At 38.6% G+C, this 23151-nt stretch overlaps 1 protein-coding gene across 3 annotated transcripts in view; it reads right to left on the bottom strand.

Moving 5' to 3' along the window:
* Positions 1–23151, bottom strand: part of FRMD6 (FERM domain containing 6) — a 232166-nt gene that overhangs the window by 5065 nt on the left and 203950 nt on the right. For 2 of the 3 annotated variants that reach the window (XM_038544706.1, XM_038544705.1), the window contains 10 exons: positions 22349–22452; positions 21267–21343; positions 19314–19500; positions 15754–15909; positions 13334–13399; positions 12388–12456; positions 9329–9503; positions 5599–5934; positions 3963–4094; positions 13–104 (listed from right to left, as the gene is read on the bottom strand). In XM_038544706.1, the coding sequence (XP_038400634.1) occupies positions 13–104; positions 3963–4094; positions 5599–5934; positions 9329–9503; positions 12388–12456; positions 13334–13399; positions 15754–15909; positions 19314–19500; positions 21267–21343; positions 22349–22452 (1394 nt within the window). The remainder of the gene's footprint in view (positions 1–12; positions 105–3962; positions 4095–5598; positions 5935–9328; positions 9504–12387; positions 12457–13333; positions 13400–15753; positions 15910–19313; positions 19501–21266; positions 21344–22348; positions 22453–23151) is intronic. The other variant, XM_038544707.1, reaches the window with a different exon arrangement.

Genomic DNA, 23151 nt, shown 5'->3' with positions numbered 1-23151 from the left:
TTCCTTCTGTACCTGTGGAAGAGAGTCAGTACTCTGGCCGCGAAGCTTGACAACTGTTTCTGAGGAGCTGGAGGTGGAAGAACCGATTTCTTTCACAATCAACCCTAAAGTAAAACATGGAAAAAAAAAAAACAAACCAACAATGAAGACTTCTTATTATTCATACTTCTTGCCACATGTCTGACATATACTACCACCACGATTGAAAGGTCAAATATTAACCATTACTGAAAAATCTGCTATTCTTCCATAGAAGACAACCAGAATGGAATATATACTGTCTCTTGTCTTACAGTAAATAGGGACAACAGGGATAAATGTGGGGTTAGAGTACAGGAAGGAGCTTAGGACCTGAATTTTCTAAAGTAAATGACAACTTCTAATTAATCTATTTATGAAGGTAGTAACAAAAAGACTGTAGGTGTAAAGCGGTTTATCTCCTAAGGTTCCTCCCACTCCACAGAGCATGAAGTCTGAACTTAACCCCTGCTGAAATGCGACGTGGCCTTCTAGGCTTGGTTCCCCTTAGATGTGCAGTCATTTAGTGTGAGGCTTTGACCTCCAGAGTCATGCGGATCTGGGATGGCACTGGCTCCGGACAAATAATTAGCTGTGGATGCTGGTCAGGGACTTAGGCTCCCTGTGTCTCAGTCTCCTCCTATATAGTGGGGCTAACAGCAGCATCTATCCAAAAGAGTTTAATGATGACTGAAGAGCAAATGCACGGAAAGGGCAAGTCAAGGTGCGAGGTCTGCAGATGGGACACACTCAGCTCCCAGGAGCTCCTCGGGCTGATGGGAACCCTGTGGCACTCGCCTCCTACAGCAGATCCTACAGGGGAGAGGCCACAAATGGGAGGCCTCCCTAAACATTCAGTTCTGGATCTTCGAGACGAACAGGATCCCCTAATTACCTCAGCACTCAGGGGTAATCTGCTAATATTTTGGAAACAGAAATCCAGGGCTGAAACTTCCCTTTGTGGCTTGGCAAGTGAGTAAAGCACCAGAAAAAAATGTTTCAAAAGATAAAACTGCTAACAAGAACTGGAGATGGGAAGTGAATACGATTACTGACGTTTTTCTCGTGCATAGATGAAGCAACTCAGTCAAACCCCGGATCCTTAAGGCCAAATGGCTTCTTAAGGATCTTCTTCTTAGGGAAAGTATGTTTTCACCTTATAAAAAAAAGAACCTTGAGTAATGTGATTTTTATTTAGCTACTGCTAATAACCTCAGAAATGGTCTTTTGTGTTCTATCCCTTAACTCTTTATTTACTTTTAAATATTTTATTTATTTATTCATGAGAGACACAGATAGAGAGGCAGAAACATAGGCAGAGAAAGAAGCAAGCTCCCTGCAGGAAGCCCGATGTGGCAACTTGATCCGGGGACTCCGGGATCATGCCCTGAGCTGAAGGCAGATGCTCAACCACTGAGCCACTCAGGTGTCCCTATCCCTTAACTCTTTAGAAATGAGTCAATAAGTCAGTGACTAGTATATGCCTTGCATGTTAAGTGTTTGATAATTAGTTCAGTTGAAACATGAAAGGAAGACATTCTCAGTTTACATGTACACAGTTTAAAAACTCTCAGGTGGATATACTCATGTTTTGGGGGTGTACAGATTGCTTTAGTGGGGGGAGGTCTTTCTCTAGAATATCCTTATTTTTTAAAAAGCTTTAAACTTTTAACAAATCATCAGAGAAAGATGTGGACTAGTGTACTTGGTTGGCAATTGGGACAGGTACTTCTGGATTTCCTGATAAATGTGCTCTCTTGGCCACTATGCCTGTAAAGAATCTGCTCCCAAACCCAGACTTTGCATTAGCTAGATCTGCATCAAGTCAGGTGGTTGGAATACTAAACCAACATCTATCAAACTTCCATCACTACTCAATCTCAGCTCCATATTTTATTTATTTTATTATTTTTATTTATTTTATTATTTTATTTTATTTTTCAAAGATTTTAATTATTTATTAATAAGAGACAGAGAGAGAGATAGAGAGGGAGAGACATAGGCAGAGGGAGAAGCAGGCTCCATTCAAGGAGCCCGACGTGGGACTCGATCCCTGGACCCCAGGATCATGCCCTGGGCCGAAGGCAGATACTCAACTGCTGAGCTACCCAGGGATCCCTCAGCTCCATATTTTAAAACAATGTTTAATGCTCAAATTGTAGAGAATTTGAAAAAGTAGGATGATGCAAGAAAGAAAACAAGACCATCGATAACCATTGATAACCCCATCATCTAGAGAAAAGGCTGTTAATACTTTTATCTATTTTTTTGTATACATATACATTTTTGAGATCATCCTATTATACAATTGGTGCTGTTTTTCTTGCCTTTCTCCTATTATTATATATTCTTTGAAGACCCTATTACTTAATGGTTGTACAATATCTCACCGTTTGAATAGAATATACAACCTCTCGTTGTTAACTGTTTAGGTCCTTTTTCCTTTTTTTTGCTATTATAAATAACATATCAAGAAACATTTTTGTATATAAACCTTTTTCGGCAGCTACTCTATTTATATTTTATTTCTATTTAAAATTACAAAATCTTAGAAAACTTAAATGTAGGAATATATAAAAATAAAAAGCACAAGTCGGCTTTCCTTTACATCTCCTTTTTCCCACAGACACTTTGGTGTGTACTGTTTAGACAGTTTTATTTCCACAAAAATACATATGTACGCAGTGAAAGCAAATATCTACCCATCTATAATGTGCATATAATTGGTTTATATTTAATATATATTAAAATGTATTTATAAGGAAAAACGTCTAAGGAAAAATATAGAGCAAATGGGCAAAAAAAAAAAAAAAAAAAAAGAGCAGAGTTTGGTATGAGAATGTTAAGCATGATCAGAGCAACCTGCCAGATGAATCTGTGTTGAGTAAGCAGAGTGATTCTCTGTAACCACTGGCAGGTCTATTCCTGGCAGAGCATCTGGAAGCCATGGTTCCGCTAGGTTAGCACATGAAATTCTGCAATAAAGAGAGCCTCATGCTCTTACAGATTAAATGCCCGGATGAGAGGACCAGGAGTGTTGGCCCTGTTCATCTCTGATTTCTAGCACCTGTTGCAAGGGTGAGGCTCACTATCAGGGACTGTGGATCTTGACAGAGTGATCGCAGGTCATCCTGGTTGTAAATACACTCTTTCATGTTAAAGCTCAACATGGCTGAATAATAAGCACCCGCACCATGTCAACAGAAGCGCGACAGCACTGATTCCTAAGATATGTTTTTACATCAAATGGAGACCAATCCATAAAATGTGACAAAAGCCATTAGGAGTGACTGAAGCTTAAAAACAAAATCCATAGTGTTGGGGTTTTTTAGGATAATATCTTTTATTTGGTAGAAATAGATACTATATACTCTGTACTAGGGTTACAGTGAATGCATGTTTTCTAGTAGAGCTAATTGGATATGGAATTTAGTAAGTGTCTTTTGATGTCAAACTTTTTTGACACGTTTTCCTCCCGGCTCCTATACCCAGTATGATCTAGTGAGGGAAAACAATACAAAACAAACCTGGAGACCAGACTTCTGTTTTTAGCCACATAATATTTGTCCCCCTAATCTACAGGATTTCTCATCTGAAAAAAGGTCTTTGAGGCTCCTTCTAGATGTATTATATGACTCTCTAGTTATCGCTTAAAACAGCAAAACAAATGAACAACAACCAAGAGAAAACTGTATTTTACCACTTTGTCCAGACCTTGGGGTAGAAGAGGCTAATTCCCAATCCTAGGTGCTTCTTCCCCTTCCTTTCCCTTTCTTCCTCAGAATATACCAGTCCTGCAGTTTGGGGCACTGCCTTGGCAAGGTTCTGATTCCAATCCTGTATGACCTAGAGCCCCACCCCATTCCTTCTATTTTCTGAGGCACCTGCTTCTCAGGCTGGGGCAGTCTATTACTTAAGGAGAAGAACTTCCCATAAGAGCTCACCAGAGTGTCCATTCAGCTTCCGTGACATGAGCATGTCCTCGGTGATATAGATGCACATGTCTGGGCTGACTTCCAGAGACTCTTCATTCATCTGCTCCAGGTCCCTGGGATCATCGACCAACATCTCTATTTCTGGCACAGAAGAAGGAAAAGACATTTGGGGATATGAAGGGAAAGGGACACCAGAATTCATAGCCATACTTTGAGGGAGGCTATGTAATTATCCCTATTTTAAAACAAACTTGCTAATGAGAATCTATATAATAGGAAACTCTTAGGACAATTCCCCACTAGATGTATTTGTTCTCATTTTTCACAGGATTGTTGTGTTTGTTACATGTCTTCTAATGCCACAATCTGATTGTCGATTATTCTTTACTCTTTAAGAAAAAAGAAAAGAGAAAAGAGAAAGGGGTGCCTGGGTGGCTCAGTTGGTTAACTGTCTGACTCTTGATTTTGGTTCAGGTCACGATCTTAGGGTTGCGAGACAGAGCCCTGCATCAGGCTCCTCGCTCAACGCAGTGTCTGCTTCTCCCTCTCTCTGCTCCACCCTGTGTGCTCACGCACATTCTTGCTCTTTAAAGTAATAAATAGAATCTTAAAAAAAAAAAAAAAGAAGAAAAGAGCTATACCACCTTGCTGAGATGACGAAGGGTAAACTGAGACTGATGGGCTGTTTGCCTAGGGCCAGAGCACAATGAGTATTTCATGAAGCTCCCCATTTCTCTTAGCTGCCTACCTGCAAGGCATTTAAGTGACTTCATTTGAGATCCACATAAATTCTATAGTAACCAAACAAATGTGCTGCAGTTTTCCTTAATGAAGTATCTTTTCCCCAAACATGAATGCTATAGCACTTGAGGCAGAAAAATAGTAAAAAGGTTATACACATATGCTCAGCTTGATGATACAGGCTAGAGGTCTGATTTTATCTCAACACAGAGTTAAGCAGCTAGGTACTAACTTTCTATTATATTCCCAGAGTTCCGGGTGCAGAGGAGGAGTTTAAGAAATACTAAAATAAGCAATGGTCTGAGCTCAAATATTTTTTCCTGCAAAAAGTTTAAGACATTTCTGTCACTAGCTCTACATCTACTCAGTTGTCCTAACCAACATCTATTTACTATTTTTATTTTTTTAAAGATTTTATCTATTCATTCATGAGAGACACAGAGAGGCCGAGACAGGCAGGAAAAGTAAGCTCCCTGAGGGGAGCCTGATGAGGGACTCAATCCCAGGACCCTGAGATCACGCCCTGAGCCAAAGGCAGGTGCTCAACCACTGAGCCACCCAGGTGCCCCATCAATGCCTATCTAATCTGGGAATCAGAAACGCAGATGTGAGCACTGCAGGACTGACCGCTGCTCCATTTCACATAAACCGCTAGGACTCAGAATCCACCAACACCCAATCCCAGGGTGGCAAAGGATCATGACTAGAAGAAAGCTTTGTTCACCACACAAGCACCAAATCATGGGAGAGGATACAAGACCCCTCCTCATCTCCATTATTGCTTCTTAGTTATGCTCCACACATCAATTCTCCAGAAGTGACACTTGAAAAAAATACTAGGCAAGACGAAGGAGGGGAGACAGAAACAGCAGCTTGCTGGGAAAGCCCACAGTGAGCAGGTTACCATCGTCCTGCGAGTCCTCTTCCAGCCGGTCCTTGCCGCTGCTCTCCACGCCAGAAGTGTGGGAGCTGCCGTGGCTGGTCATGGAGCTGCAGCTTTTCAGCTTGCGGTGGATGGCGCTGCCAGAGTAGCTGTCCTCGGGCCCCGTGTCCCGGGGCTTGGTGTCCGCCTCGATGCCCGAGGTGTGGGAACTGCTGTGGCTGGCGGTGGAGTGACGGGACAGGCGCTTGTGCTTCACGCTGCCCGCGCTGCTCCCGCTGGCCCGAGACCGCTTTTCCAGCTGGTCTACGTCAAGGTCCAGGCTGTCGCTGATGTAAGACTCCCGATACTGCTTCTTCTCTGCATGGTGAGGACACAGCACGTCATATATTCAACCGAGACAGAAGAAAGGGCTGGTTAGCTTTAGTGAGTCACTGGGCTAAGAACTAGGGCGCTTTCACACCCAGAATCCAGGGACTGGAGAGTGATGATTCTGACAGGAGCTCAACTTAAGACTGCAAATGCATAAAAACCAATACAACAGATTTGAGGTTGTATTTAAACTATTCAGAGAGTCTTAAAGCTTCAAAACTATAGAAAAGTGCTCTTCCATGTAGAATCACCAGACCACCTCTTGTCTGCAAATTGCTATTGGCCAACAGTGACATAGGTTCAGTATGTGAGAATAAATATTTAGAAGTCTTTAGAGCACTTGGACATTGCCATGACAGCCACTACTGTGATTTTGTATTATGCAGAAGGATCAGTCCACAATGGATGAGAAATCTTAAAAATCTGGTCCTTCCCCACAAATAATTTCAGAAGTACTGCTACAGAAGACTGTTTAATAAATATAATTATACTAACTGCCAGTGATTTTATTTATTCAGTTTGGCCCATTACTAGCTTAGTTATGACTGCTAAATATAATTTAAAATAAAACTATTCTTCTGCAAATTTCTTTCAGAGAGTTCTAAAATTTAGCTTTTCATTAATGAAAAATTAATGAAGGCCCCTTTTCTCCATTTGGGGTGAACTAGTGAGGCTTTATCATCTATTTAGAAAACATAGTAATCATTGCTGGGTTGATGATTTATACTTATGTGGCCTCTGAACTATAAAACTATTCTTTAATAGGTCAGGGCCATTCTTTAACACAAGGACATACTAGAAAGTCCCTTTCATCAAATGCTTAACTAAACACTACATTAAAGCACCAAATTCCAACTGAGTTGCAGGTATACAATAATACTTCTGTGTTTCAGGTCAGAATTTTAAAACAGAGGAGTAGTTTAGATTCTTTATATTCTTAATACTGATGAGAAATAACACATTAGAACAATGTTAAAGATGGAGAATGCATTTGGGGAATGTTAAATAGATATTATTTCAGAAATTGCTAATTTGTAGACTAATTGGGTTCTCAGGGGCCTTGATGGATTTAATTGCCTTGTTTCTTGGTTAAGTGAAAACACTTGCACTCCTGATGTCTAAATCCAACTCTGAAGTATAATCACCATAGGCTCCCTAGAGAGGGAAGGAGCATCAGCAGAAAGAGAAGATGCACTTTCAAGGAAGCAAAACGCAGAAATGCTTGCAGAAGGTTTTGTGTACATTGTTGTGCTCCAGCCATTCACATCAATTCTAAGGAATCTGACTACAACACAACAGCCAAGTATGCACAGCCATGCAGAAAACAGACTGGGGCTAGATACCAGAGCCTAACACAACACAGCTGAGACAAATCTCACGTGCATCATCTACAACCCATCTTTTAGAGCTAGACTGCGTTTTAAAGATTCTTATTTTCTGAAGGCAACAGGGGATGAGATGAAGATGGAGAGCTAAAGCAGTCTGCAAAATTCTCATACAATTTCTATTCACTGTTGCTTTAAAATAATAGCCATGTGGCATTTGCAAGGTGGAAAGCAGAAAGAAAATAGTTTTCTAAAAAATTCTTTAGAGGCTGGAGTTCTAAAACAATTGGGAATTATGGCTCTAGTAACTTAAAAGTTTTTCTACCTCTTTACAAACAGCCCTTTTACTCCCAACACCTCCCAGCAGGTTCAGAGTCAGTCACAGTTACTCTATACTCATTAGTATATTAGAAGGCAAGCACTGCCAACCTGTTCTTTACCTCATAGGAACTTAGGGTAAATCTACTTCCTGTCAATGTGTCAGAGCAGCTTTGGTGTTCTATGCGGCTGGCCAGAGTTCCCTTCTTACAGCTGTATCACTTAGATCCAGTACAAACGTTTAAGAAGTGTCACACCACTCAGTTACAAACTGAAGGAAATATTTACATAATTCTGAAATTTATTCTAAGACCTGCAAAATGCAGCCTCTTGTCTCCCTAGTAATCAAGGGTGTCAACAGCACAGATCGTCACTATGTTGGTGTTCTTTGTATTCTCTCTGTGGTAAAAGCCCAGAGACCACAAAGCTTTTCAGATGTAATTTTGAAACAGAATGCAGTGTAGCCTCTTGACATATGATCTAAGAATAAGCTCCAACTGTTGAATAAAACTGGGTTATAAAACCTTTTTTCATGACAAAAGCATTTTTTAAACTTCTCTTTTAATGCTATGGAAGAATTCTTATGATCATTTTCTACCACAACGTACTAAAAGAGTCGTTCAGATAAGGTGACTTTAAATTAAATTAAAAAAAAATACAGTCTCTTTTTGTGTGGGTTTTTTGTTTGTTTTGGTAAACCAACACCAGAAAAAGAGCTTTCTTGTAAAAATGATGAAGCTCTTAAGTGTGGATGAGATAACTGGAGTCAGGCTAAGGCGGGCCCAGAGAAACTTAGTTCAGGCTTTCTTTAGATCTAGAAGAATCTCTAAGTAGAAGAAACTAGGTATGTTTTCTTTAGAAGAAAAAGAGAGATGTCTCTTTTCTCAGTTCTATCAACATTTATCCAACTAAGAAATCTAATTAACACCTTTATCATTCCTTCATTGCCTTCCTCATGTAAGCCCCCAAATGCGCTTGGTACTATGTATGGTAAAAGATAAAACTCTGCCTTGTAAGAACTGAAAATTCTTTGTAATTTTACCTTAGAACCTATATGGGAGGTTCATGAGTTCTTTCAGGCTCTAAAGGGCTCCCCTCATCATCTAAAGAATTTATTAAAATGCTAATGGGAAAGCTTGTGGAATAAATAAACTTTTCAAGGCTCTATAAGCTGGCCATTTAGGAACATGGCCAATTTGGCAAATGATGGGCTCTACACCTAAGTTACCTATTTTTACAAGTCTCCTTGGCGCTTCTGTCCCATCTTCATTCCTCCTAACATTCATGTCAGCATTGGAGAGATGTATTTATTACACTGATGAGTCATCATGGGGAAGAACTGGCAGTGTGGCAGCAGAGGAAGCCAATACACCTGGCAGTTACACCAATTTTCTCCAAAAACAGAAGTAGTTTGGTGACAGACAGTGGAAATGATTCATATTTTTTCTTTTTTTTTAAGATTTTATTTATTTATTCATGAGAGAGAGAGAGAGAGAGAGGGCAGGCAAAGACATAGGCAGAGGGAGGAGCAAGCTCCACCCAGGGAGCCTGACGTGGGACTCAATCCTGGGTCTCCAGGATCATGCCCTGGACTGAAGGCATGCTAAACCGCTAAGCCACAGGGGCTGCCCCTTGGATCCTATTCTTTGGGGTTCTAGAGCCCCCCTGATGGCAGCTCTAGGGTAAGGGGCCACAGATGGCAAAGGCACCATTTTCTTCTTCACTCAAGACCCCCATACCTTCATTTTCCTCCAGCTTCCGGATGTGGCGCAACACAGGCTGCAGATTCATGTAGAGACGATGGCTATTGCTCAGGAGTTGCAGGAGGTGTCGGGAGCGCATGGGGCACCCTGTGTAGTAGATGAGCTTCCTGGCTGAGGGCAAGCCATCTGGCAAAATCTCAAATTTCTTACCCTGTGGAGTGAAAGCATAAATCGGATTTGGGAAAAGAAGTCTCTAATTTGCCAAGGTCCCTTTCATTTTCTTTCTAATAAAGAAAACTACAGATTCAGAAATAAATGTAGAAAGCTCCATTAAAAATCCACTGAGAGTTAAATTATTGTTTTCCCATTCAAAAATTTCACAGGACAAAGTTTACCAAAAATTCAGAGAAGTATCTAGCCAGGGTCTTCTGGTAAACACTGACTGAGAAGGACTGTTGGGGAATATCTTTGATTTCTCTGGCTAGTTGGGCCACTTATGCAATGGAGAAGAGAAGGGCCCACCATGAAAACATCTTCCAATGCAATTCCAACACCCTAATTCAGCAAACAAGAGGAAAAATTCTAGAAGCATAATGCATTCAAATATTTGTTGAGCCAAACATTGTACTTGTCACTGAGAATATGACAGTACATAGGACAGACTAGATCCTTACCTTCATAGAAATATATTATGTGTAAGTAAACACATAAAATAACTATAGTTTGTGACAAACTCTGATGAGGAAATAAGGAGTTATGATAGCAGGATAGCACTTCAAATTCCTGTTTATAGGGTTAAGAAAAAAAAATGGAAAAACTTCTTTAGCTGGATAAAAAAGAGAGGCTGGGGGGCACCTGGCTGACTCAGTCTGTAGAGTATGCAACTCTTGATCTCAAGATTGTGAGTTCAAGCCCCATGATGGGCATACAGCACAAGAAAGAAAAAAGAAAGAAAAGAAAAGAAGAGAAGAGAAGAGAAGAGAAGAGAAGAGAAGAGAAGAGAAGAGAAAAGGAAAGGAGGAAGGAAGGAAGGAAGAAAGCAAGCAAGCAAGCTGGAAGCTAGAGGGACAGTTCAAGGGATGAGACAGAGAAAGGAAGAGATAGTATTTTAAGTTTCTCCATCATAAAGATATAAGGAATCTCATTCATTAAGCCTGAGGCCATTAACATAAAGTTCATTAACATACGTTGATGGTCAGAGTTTGGCAAAGTTTATGATAGTCATGGATATTATAAATTCCTTCACCTCTTCATTACTGAATGGGGCAGCAGGACTGCAAAAGGAATATTCCAGACGAAACGAACTAGGGGTGGTGGAAGGGGAGGAGGGCGGGGGGTGGGGGTGAATGGGTGATGGGCACTGAGGGGGGCACTTGACGGGATGAGCACTGGGTGTTATTCTGTATGTTGGTAAATTGAACACCAATAAAAAATAAATTTATTAAAAAAAAAAAAAAGGAATATTCCAGACATAACAATTCTTAGCCAGAGGGGAGAAGTAAAGCAAAGAGGGAGGCATTTTCTAACTACACAAAGTCAATAAAAAACAATATGGCTTTGTGTATTTCAGTGGGGGGTGGAGTTTTCACCCCTGGACTTTTCATTTTAAAGGAAGCACCAGTGGATCCCAATGTTAGGGTGGTAATAACTGCCACTTAATGAGCACCAGGCAGGTATTAACTCATTTAATCCTCACAAGAAGCCTATAGGGAAGAACCAATTATCCTCAGTTGGGAACAAAGAAACTAAGGCACACAGGTTAAGTAACTTGCTTAAGGTCATACGACTTGGGCAGGACTGGGCTGGATCAGAGAAGAATCATCTGGGAAATTCACCAAAATAGATACCTGGTCCCCAATCCACACTGGATCAAAAATCTCTTATGGGAGAAGGATGAGGCCCAGAAATCTTTATCTTAAACAAACTCCTCAGATGAGGCTGATACATAACTAGATTCAGGAACCACTGAGTCCAGGACCCTTAAAACATTCAATTCCATAAATGTGCTTTATTACTACTCAGTTTGGGGCATGACAGGGATAACTAGGGTAATGATTCGCTCATTTTCATATAGCTCAGATCCTTTCACAAAGGGCCTGTGAGGAGGAGGCAGGTCAGGCCCAATTCGATGTATGAGTAAAGTGAAATCAGATTGAACTGTGCCCAAGTAATTAAAATAATGTAAAGTCAGGAACAGGTCTTTTGACTTCACAGAGTAATGTGGAGTCAGTACCCAAATGCTATTTGGCAATACAGCCCTTTATTTATATAGGCCATCTTCCTTATGGGAGAGAAGCACATGTGTACAAATCCTTATCTTCCTCCTTTCTTTGTGCATTTTTTCCAACAGTTTCTGAAGAAAAAATATGGATTTTAATGACCACTAGATATACATATTATTAACTGTAATTCTTTGAACCCTACCAAAAACCAGATATAGCTGGCAAAATAGAGAAACAGCTGGGAAAAATCATGAATTCGCTCCTACAACAACAACAAAAAAAGGATACTATTCTCAATATTCTAAAAATAACAGTATTTTTCCTGTTAAGAACTGTAGATCCTTCTTTGTAATGATGAGTTTCAAAGAGTTAGATATTAATAGAAACATCTTGTTATATCACTCTTTATTCTTTGCTCAAAGAAGTAACTTTCAAAAGAACTGGCCAACTCCTATGCTATAAGTAATTTATCTTGTGGTTATGGCTTTCTGTTTTCTGCTCCCTTTGCTATAGGCTTTTGAAAATAATTCTGTTTGATAAACTCATCTTGTACTTTCCCCATTATATTTCTTCTGCAACTAGAGTAACTTAGGATAGCACACTGGGGACGAGACTCACAAATTAAAATTAGTAATTTCTTTTGCCTTAGGATTCCTTAATTTTAGATTCACTACTGATGAGTGGCAGGGATTAAAGCATATACAGTAAGAATATAAGAAAGCTAGTGGTATTCTTCCTCAACTTTTTAAAAATACCAGTTTTTGTGCCTGGGACAATATCGTTTTTAAAAACAAAACAAAAGAGAGAAGAATAACAAAAATCCACAAAAACAAACAACTGCAATTTTTCTTTAATCAGTTATTTTAAACTTACCACAAACACCAACTTTCCAACATTTGTCCAGGGGAAATCATAAAGTAATTGTTTCTCTTCATCTAAATTCTGTGGAAAAAATAATGCATGCAGAGTTATGGAGGAAACCACCAGACACTCTACAATGGCTCTAACCTCTCTCCTAGAAAACTAAAATGTGGTAATTAATATCTGAAGGAGGTCCTCAACTCTCTTTGGAAATGTTCAGACGGTAATTAAAACATTAGTGATACAAAACTGTAGCTTTGGGTTCCTGCATTAACTGCATTAACGAGTAACTGCATTAAACTGGCCTTTCAAGGCAATCTTTTCCCTTTGAGCCTATCTCTAAATTTAAATAAAAAGTCCAAAAGACTCAGGCATTCAAGAGATGAGGTAAGGTACTCAGACTTTCATAACTGGGTATTTGCCTAAATCAAAGATAAGAGATCCTCATATTCTCCTTGGTCTCACAGAAAGAGGCATTCTCTTTCCCCTGTTCATGGCTGTTGTATAATATTATCCCACTTGCAAAAGCATGACAGTTAATACTTATTCAAGGGATGAGCTTTATCAGAAAATTGCAATGGAAATTAAAATGTCTGGTCTGGCACTGTGTTAAAATGTCATTTTTTTTCTTTATACAGTTCTAATGCTCCAGAGGATTAAATAGAGTATTTAAAATCAATAACCACAAAGAAAAATGTTTGGATATTAATGATCTATTAGTGATGAACCTGGTCCAATCTTTGGCTTATTATTTTCTTTTTAGAGAACTGACTACTGTCAGGGCTTGGACTGTATCACTTCATCTGTTCTACATCACCTGCATCTGTACTAGACAAATAAGAAGTAATGACCAATCCATGGCCAGAAATGAGCCAGTGAACCTATCAAAGACCATGCAGGCACACTGTCATGGAAGACACAGTAGACAGCATTTGACACTAACTTCTCATTCACTAACCTGAAAAATCTGTATTCCCCGCATGGTCAATCCAAGGGTCAGAGAAGCTTCAATTTCCCTTTTATCCTACAGAAACAAAATCATATAAAAAATATGATCTTCTTGTATAATGGACAATTAAGCACCAAAGAAGACAAACAGAAGGAGAAATCTCAGGATTATAAAGCTTTTAACTTAAAATAACTTTGCTCATCTTTCTGCATCCCTACTTTATGGTTTAAGAAAATCATGAGAACCTATTAAATCAATAATGGTATATTCTACTTTTTAAGCCACTTCGATTTCAAAGCATTAGTGTTTTCACTATATTGTATACACTTTCATATCTGACAATAGTCTAAATAGTTACATTATTGAAAGCTCTGGTAAACAAGACTATTTTTGCTGCTTATCTTTATTTATTTTTTTAGTTTTCTACCTTTCCTTAGATGTTAGAATGTTGAATCTAATCTCATAACTATATTTTGAGATGCACTAGATTTTACAGGTTTCATGTGTCAACTCTGAAGCCAAAATCAGAGGCAAGCCTAAATATTTAAGGCTCTCATTTCATGAGGATAGAAGGTTGTTAAGGCTTTGATTAAGTTTGTTTGGAAAGAAAATACTTATTTCTAAGAAGTTCAATTATTAAAAAAAATTAAAAAAAAAAGAAGTTCAATTATTACTTGCCAATACTATATACATTCTTTTAAAAAAATTTTTAAACATATAGTATATTATTAGTTTCAGAGGTAGAGTTCAGGGATTCATCAGTTGCATACAATATGATATACATTCTACTGGCTAAACCATAAACTATGCAAAAAATAAACTACAATAAGCATATGGAAAAAAATTCCTGAAATGTTCCTCTGAATTTTAAGTGTACTCTGAAATTTGGCCACATATTTTACGTGCTTATCTATAATAATGGGATATAAGGTTATGAAGTTCAAAATAGAAGATAAATAAAATTACTAAGTAACTAAAATATTTTCATTATGAGATTCCTCAATACAAATAAGTGAGTATGGTTAGTGCCAGTTTTCCCATGAACACAGGAAGAAATGTGTTTAGAAAATGCATCCTTATATGGCATAGACAAGACATAGCCTATTTTCACTATGGATTTGGATTTTTCCCAACTAGTATGTTTTTATATCAAGAAAGGTATATACAGTATAGGTTTAACAGGAGAAACCAATCTATCTGATTATCTGAACCAGCCAGGAAGATTATCTAGTAACACCTAAACTACAGTCCAGCTTCCAATGGTCCAATTATGCTAATCTTACCACAAAGGGTGTAGTAGTAATAAGAAGCATAGTAATAACAGTGATAATGGTAACAGCTTAACATCATGCTTAAGATGTGCTGGGCACTGTTTTTTTTTTTTTTTAAGATTTTTTATTTATTTATTCATAGAGACACAGAGAGAGAGACAGAGAGAGAGAGAGAGAGAGAGAGGCAGAGACACAGGCAGAGGGAGAAGCAGGCTCCACGCAACAAGCCTGATGTGGGACTCGATCCAGGGTCTCCAGGATCACACCCCAGGCTGCAGGCGGCGCTAAACCGCTGCGCCACTGGGGCTGCCCTGGGCACTGTTTTAAACACTTTTTATCCATAAATTCCTTTAGTCAGGTAGACCTGAGTTAGGATTCTAGCTCTGCCACTTGCTAGTTTCATGGTCTTTGGACTGTTTCCTCATCTGTAAAATGAACATCACAGTTTCTATCTTACAGAACTGTGAAAATCTAAAAAAGAAAATAAAGCATGCCCCACAGAAACAATACTTAATAAACATCAGCTGTTGTGGTGGTGGTTCTTATTAATAGATACAACGCAAGTATGGTCTCACTTTGAGGAACATTAAAAATTACTGATCAAATGAGTTGCAAATGTTACTCCCCAAGGCAGACATATAGATTTGGAAAAAAGAAAGATAATTATTTCATAATTACTGAAAAGCTAGGTTCACAATCTGAAGCCACCTGTTATCTCAGTATCAGAACCATTAAAGAAAGACTCCATCATGTTCCCAGGCTCAAGGAAAAGCACCATTAACTCCAACACTGACCTATGATAACAGTTCACATGAAACTTTTTTCTTTAAAAAGCCCTTTGATGGGGTGCCTGGGTGGCAGAGCAGGCTAAACGCCCGACTCTTGGTCTCAGTTCAGGTTGTGATCTCACAGTCATGAGATCAAGCCCTGTGTCAGCCTGGAGTCTGCTTGGGATTCTCTCTCCTTCTCCTTCTGCCCCTCCCCACCCCCACATGTGTGTCCACGTGTGCACGTGTGCTCCCTATCTCTCAATAAATCTCTTTAAAAAATAAATAAAAAGCCCATTAAAAAGTGAAATGACAAATTTTAACAAAATCTTCTTCTAATGGAGAAGGTATTTTTTTCCTCAGAAGCTGCAAACACACTACAGTTTTGTACCTTATATAATCTGTAGTAATGCACAGCAACATCATCCAGTCGGACGGCCTCTTTGATGTATTTAAGATGTGCCTCGGAAGCGGTCAGTGCAAACTGATCCTTGTGCATGTTTGGAATGTGCTTCAGGATGTAGTCCTTCCCTCTCTTAGAAACAACCTGTTGGAATACAATAGATATGCAATGCAACATTTGTTGGAGGGATGGAAGTTCTACCCTCACATCCCCAAAATGATGAAAGGACAAGAACCTAAAATAGGCCATGTAAACTGGCTAATTTCCAGTAGGAAATTTCCCACTTTTATTCTGTTTTCACCATCTGTTATGTTACTAGGCTGAATCAGCTAATACTAGAAGCTACAAAGTCAATATAGCTGTAGTACTGTAGATCTGAGAAGAAAAATCACAAGAAATGAGAAAAATATGTTCTTTTGGCTTTAAACTCACTAAGAAAAAAAAAAACCCATGCAAACTTGCAAAATTTTATACACATCACTGTTTATACTTGCAAAATGATCGGTACCATGCAATACATTGACTGTCAACACATATTCCAAGTTCTGGATTCTACTTAACTCTTCTAAAATTACAGCCACAAGAGTGGGAGGTTCTAAATGTTGATCCAAAGAAGGCAGGGGACTGGGAGGAATTCTCTGAAACACGTCTGGTTTTTGCATAAAAGGTTGATATGAACGCTCTATTTGAATACTTGTGAGAAAACAATTTCATTCAAACATTCATTGCAATTCACTGTGGCTCAGGTTTTCATCAGAGAGTAGCCTAAGCCTTTCAATGCCCAAAATATATAGTATCCAGCAGCTGCAGGCTAAGAGAAAGGTGCTGATTAGTTAAGTCTTAGCTGATTTCATGAGGATTATAAAATATGAAAAGAATTATGCAAAGAAAGCAAAAAGAGTAGTGTTTAACATCATCAGAAAAAAAAATTAAAGGATTCTTAATTTTAAAATGTTTTTATAGATAATGATGTTTTGTTTCTTCCTATTGAATTAAACTTGATAAATTCCTGGCCATTTAAGAAGTTTTGCTAAGAACTCAAAATTACAGAGTTTTCCTTCGAGACTCCTTTTACATGGAGGTAACCTAAGTTAGGAGTTATCCAACTTTTCTCGGATCAAAGAACACTCAGAAAATAGTATTTGTAAAGGCACTGAAGTAAGTGGCTTTGGTGATCCCAAAGATTGAAGACACTCATATCTCAGCACCCTGGAGGCTACGGCACCCTAACTGGTGAGCTCTGATTTAAAAGACCAAGATTCAGGGCACCTGGATGGCTCAGTCGGTTAGGCGTCTGCCTTCAGCTCAGGTCATGATTTCAGCATCCTAGGACGGAGGCCCACATTAGGCTCCCCATTAGTGGGGAGTCTGCCTCTACCCCTCTCCCCTGCTTGTGATCTCATGCTCTAATAAATAAAATCTTTTAAAAATAATTTAAAAAATAATAAAATAAATTAAAATAAAATAAAATAAAATAAAATAAAATACCAAGATTCACTGAGTCCCTGATGGCAACTAGGGAAAGAAACACAGGCTGATTTGGGTTCCACAGACACTGAATATGTAAAAGCTTGACACCTTTTGTGGTTTCTTTTTAACAACAGAAGCACTGTCAGTCCACAAAACCTTATATTAAGCACCTCGACGTGAAATGCTGAAGAAACAGAAAAGGTGACATTTGTGCCTGTCCATTAGAATATACAACCAAGCAGTTTACTGGAGGCAAAAGATAAACAGATCATTTGAAAAGAAGACATAAAACACTGTGTCTAGGGTATTCCAGAGCCCAGAGGAAGGGCATTTGGGTACCTAATCGGTTCCTCCAGGCAGAGGATGAACAGGGGTTAGCCAGGTCAAACGGGGTGAGGGCTTTCTCCAGCTAGAGGGACTTTAGAAGGAGGAACACAAGTGTGAAACTCCACAGGACGTGCAGAGACATAGGAATTGCTGGATATTGTCAGAGCATAAAATTCAAGGCACAGGACAACCAGAGAGGAAGCTGGAAAGACTGGCAGAGATCAGATCCCAGAAAGTTCCTCGGTCATGCTTGAGAGACAGGCTTTCACTCTGAAGGTGATAGGGGAGCCACGGAAGGTTTAAATCAGAAGCAAAAGCAACTCAAGTGCAAGCTGTGAAGACTGAAGCACAGACAAGCCCCGCAGAGCAGTGCTGCTGAGTGCTGACAAGAGCTGGAACCTGGGAGACAGAACGACGATGGGTAGGGCACACAATAACAATAAACATTTAGGAAGTCAACCACAGCAAAAATTCAAGAGAATTTTATTTCCTAAGCTAGGTGATAGGTGATCAGTGCTTTATATTAGAGGATGTTCCAGATGACTGGATAGGGCAGGGAGAAAGAAGGGTGATGGGGGAAGAGTTCTGATGACTCTCAAGTTTCTGGGTGACTAAGTGGATGGCAGCGGCAGTAGCTGAGATTAGGGATGCAGAGGAAGGAATGCATAGAATTGAGGTGGGAAAAAGATGACCTTGATTTGGAGCATTCTGTGTTTGAGATACCTATGGGTAAAGAGCTATCTAATGGTCACAGGGAAGAGAAACAGATTTGGGAGTTGCCAGCACATAAGTGGTTGTTAAAAAGCATTCATTAGGATGAGATCTCCCAGGATGGGAGTGGTTAAGTGTCAGATGCGGCCAAAGAAAGAAGTGGGAAGTGTCCACTGGATCTGGCAATTTCAAGGTCACCAGTGACCTTAGGGATAGCACCACAAGTGAAGTGGTAAGGAAAGAAGGCAGAAGGAAGCTCCCTGAGGAGTTCACTTGGGAAATAAGGAAGGTAAAAAATCAAATATATGTTATTTTTTTCAAGAGGCTTTACTGAGAAGGCAAGGTGAGAACGGTAGTTCTTTTTTCCTTTCTTCCCTGAGGATGAGGTGGGGCAAGCCAAATACACTTTGTATGTTCTAACTGACGAAGTTAGTTTGAGCAGAGGCTAAGGATGTGAAGGGAGGCAAGTTACAGCAGAGACCTGGATGAGGACAAGTGGGCACCATACATGGGCAGGGTTGTGTGGAGAAAGGACACTTGAGACAGGCCATGCTGGAATAATCTAAATTTTCTTGCTGAAGAAATGGCATGCTTCCTCTCTTGGGAGTAGAGGAGATGGCCAGCAGAGCAAGGAGTTTATTTATATTTGTTTTCTCAACACAAGAAAAGTTGTAAATGATCTTATCTTTAAAAGATAATGTGTTTCTCCCTTCAAAGGGAAGAAAATGATGCTTGGATTAAGAGTAAAATAAGAAAATAAAGATAATACAAATGCCAAGAGAAGGCTGGCAACTTCCAAGTTCCATCATATTCAGGACAGACAGCAATCCTCTTCCCCATTAGCTGTAAGTGGCAGATCAACTATATCCAGAGATCATGTGTACCATGCTTTCAGGTGTTAAATTTACATTTGGGCATCATGGAGGGTTTTACTGGCCACAAACATCTGGGTTCCCATTTCTGGAAGCAACAGGAATAGCAGCATAATGAACTAGAGATGTGCTAGAGAAAACACTTTAAGATTCGAAAACAGTGCCTACCCAAGCAGGGAAGTAAGCCTCTGGCTCAAAGTATTTTCCATAGTGCTTATTCCTTTTGAAGTTCCCAAGATCAGCCTGCAGGGCAAAGGCTGCCAGCAGGAAATAGGCTTCTTCTCGGAGTACACACTGCGAATGAAGAACTTGTTTTCTCAGGTGCCAGTAATAATAGTATCGTGCTGCTCTGTCACTAGGAAAATAAAAGAAAACAGACCTCACATTTGATGGAACAATCCAATGGCGTGTAAACAGAACCCAAATCCTGCTGTCCGTCTGGTGACAAGAGGTCTTCTGTTTCAGCTCCCTCTTTCTCCCTCCCCACGCCCAACTCCTTGAAAAAAAAGGGGGGAGGGCTTGTAGCTAATACCTGATTGCTGCCTCACCCAGGTCACCAACTCCAAGTCTGACTCCCCAAACAGCAAACATACCATTTCCTGAGGCCTATAACATTTGATTCATTCAGAGAATGGAAACAAGGTCTGAATCACTCCACTCCAATATAGTTAACATTTCACTGAACAAGGATTAGTATAGAAGCCTAAGCATTTGTTGTCTGCATTAAAATTATTTTGCTGCAATAATGCTCGCAAATCTGAGGGGACAATCCTGGCTCTAATGTTTTGCTGTTCTGTTTTGGTTTGGTTTTCAGCTAAGCTCATTACAAATACTCTAAGACCCTTTTAAAAATATTTCTGTTTATATGACCCCCCCCCAAATTAACTTATAGTGCTTTTTTCCCCTCAGAATGAATGAACTGAAAAAAAAAACTTGCCTTAAATCTTTTTTTTTTTTAATTGAGTGGATGTTACTTTATGGGTGTGGTTTTATATGCACATGTTATGACAATCATGATACTCCTCACAAATGGAAATACTAATACTGCGCTCATTACAATCTGTTGAGGTCAGAAATAAATATAGTTCCCATTAAATACATTGAGTAAGAAGTGCTGACTGGGGAAAAACATGGTCAAGCTCCAAAAAATGTCACAGGCAAATGGGATGCCTTTGTGATCAAAGTAAAAATGCAAGGAAAAAAAAAGTGCGTGCTTGTGTGTGTGTGTGTGTGCGTGTATGCGTGTATGTATTTAATGAGTTTATTTGCCTTCCTATTATTTTAGGTCGAATGTTTACCTGAGATTCATAGCTCATTAGCAGATGACAATAAAAACCTGAGTTGATTTCAACTAAGATGGTGTTTAAGAATGAAAAGTTTAAAAATAAAGCATTTATGTAATTTTTTTCCCTCAGGACAGAGTACTTTTCAGAGCACTTCTTTTTATAATGCTGACCACACAGTGTTTGGACTAGTTCATCCCTGGGGAAAAGAAGTAGTAGAGGGATGAATTAAACATTGATTAGCCCCAGGGGGTTAATTAGTGGCTAAATAACATATTTTCCTTCTTTTCAGCACATTCCATACTTAGTAGGTAAACTGAGTAAATATTTCACATAAGTTTAGAAAAACTAAAAAAAGTTTCTTAACCTTTTAAAAATTATTTACAGCTAATATTTTTTACTTTTAAATTTACATATGGCAATAATACAAATATTAAGAACGAACCTCACATATAACTCATTAGCCAAATGTATCTTTTTGACATGTGTTTCTCAGAGTTTAGAAGTAAATAAGTAAAACAGAGTTCACATTTCTAGTATTTTCTATCAGTCAACAAAACCACCTCTGAAAGTTTTCCAACACTGACTACTATACAAATGATAAACTGAGTTTCTGAAATGGTAAATTCTGAGTTTGTGTAAGTATCAGTATGAACAAATATTTATTGAGTGTTCTAGGAACTGAGGATATACGAGCATACAAAAAGAATTTAAAAAAAATCCTTGCTCTTTTGGAATGTATATCCTAGTGGGTGGAAACAAACATGAGTACTTTATTTAGTATGTTAGGAGGTGAGTGCTTTGGGTAAGTAAGGGTTTGGAGTCCTTGTCCTCCTACCTGATCAATCTGCCATTTTCCACATAGTACTGCACACGGAAGTGAATGATCATAGGAGGTCCAAATTGGTCAATACCCTAAACAATGACACATAAAAAGCAAGCTATTTTTAGTTACCACAAAAAGGGGTTTCAAAAGCAACAAAATTCTGTAATTTACAAGATAGTTTTTATATCTTGAAAGGTTTTATCTTCTAATGGGTGGTGGCTGGCAAAAGGCAGACAAATGTCCCTCTGGATACCAAGTTCATGAAAAACTGAGAAGTTATAAAACATCATCACGTATCTGATACTCATTCACTGTAATGCCAATGACAACATAAGGGAAGATAAAAATAAATACCAGTGGAAATTTCTAGTTGAGATCCAGCTCCTCTCTCAACTCTATCCCCCGTGGTGACCATTTGCTCCTCATTACAAATGTTCTCTTGTTCCTCTGACATTCCACATACCAAATTCTAATATGCTGTTTGTTTATTTTGACTTTAATGTGCCTTACTTTGTAGTTGGCTTTCAAGTAGCCTTCCCATTTATTCCAAGAATTCTTAAAATACAAATTGAATAGACACTAGGGATTTATTCCTGATTTACTAGGGTGATCCTGGAAACATCAGGTAGATTCCCTGTGAATGATCCCCCACGTAAATGGAATTGATGTTTACTAAATAAAGGCATCATCAGTATAATAAAGTAGCAAAGTAGCAAAGGGAAGTGTAGTAAAAATGAATTTAAAAATTATGAATAACTTCTAGAACATCAGTTTTGACAGCTAATACAGCCAGAGATGAGGAGTAAGCAATTTTTCCATGGTTTTCATTTCAAAGCATTATCCCAAAATTACTAAAGTTATTATCCAACATTATTTAAGCAGATACTTAAAAACTATTGTTATGTGCTATAAACAATTAATACACTTCATTAACATGACATTTTAGAACTTATAATTCATTTCCGTTTCCCATTCTCTACTTCATAATACTTTTATGAATTAAAATTTAAAAACTAAATATTTTTCTAATATACAATAGCTAAAATAAACCTTTTAAAAAATCAAAATAATTTTGCTTATAAATGTAATCTCACCCAAGTGACTTCGTATTGTCGTACCTTGCTGGCCTCTTTCTTCCATTCTTTTGGACAATATTTATACAGCTTTTGTGACAACTCCATATAGACATGTTCATTATCTGCACATTAAAAAAGGATACAAGATGATAAAGATGAATTTAAAAGAAAAGAATATACACAAAAATGGGTTTTTAAAAAAAGACTCAAGATTTGTGAATGTGTTTTGAATTCACACAATACCATGAAAACTCAACAAGATACTAAAAGCCAAAAGGTTGGCTAGACATTAATGACATCTTTTGAAATTATTTTGCATTTGCAATAGAGAACACATACTATTAAAAATATGTATTACTTAGAAGAAATACTAGCTTCTACCTCCCACTTTTACTTAGTTTCTACGGTCAACCTAATGTAGAGTCAAACTTGCAACACTGTGTGCTTCCTTGCTTTTAGAGAAACATGCTTTCGTTGAGCTCTCAGAGGATTCTTGTCATAGGTGGAGAATAATGAAACAGGGCAGAAACACCATCCTAATTGTTATGTAAGAAATTAGGAGACCCTGAGAATAACTGCCTATTTCCAAGTGAGGGGAACTTGCCCCAAGTTTTGTGAACTACAGCCTTTAAGGCTATTTCTTCTCTGTGTTCTCCACATATAGCATAGCCTGATAAAATGGCAAGTCATTACTTACACTGCCTTTGGGACTGATCCTGTGGAAAGAGGAAAAGAATCTCATGCAAAAAAAGAATGTCAAAGTATTTCCTCAAGGGCATGATGTTCTTAAGATGAACAGAAGCTATGATTGTTAAAACTCC

This window comes from Canis lupus, chromosome 8, assembly GCF_011100685.1.
Source record: "Canis lupus familiaris isolate Mischka breed German Shepherd chromosome 8, alternate assembly UU_Cfam_GSD_1.0, whole genome shotgun sequence".
In the NCBI taxonomy this organism is placed as follows: domain Eukaryota; kingdom Metazoa; phylum Chordata; class Mammalia; order Carnivora; family Canidae; genus Canis; species Canis lupus.
This window is presented reverse-complemented; position numbering and strand designations above follow the sequence as displayed.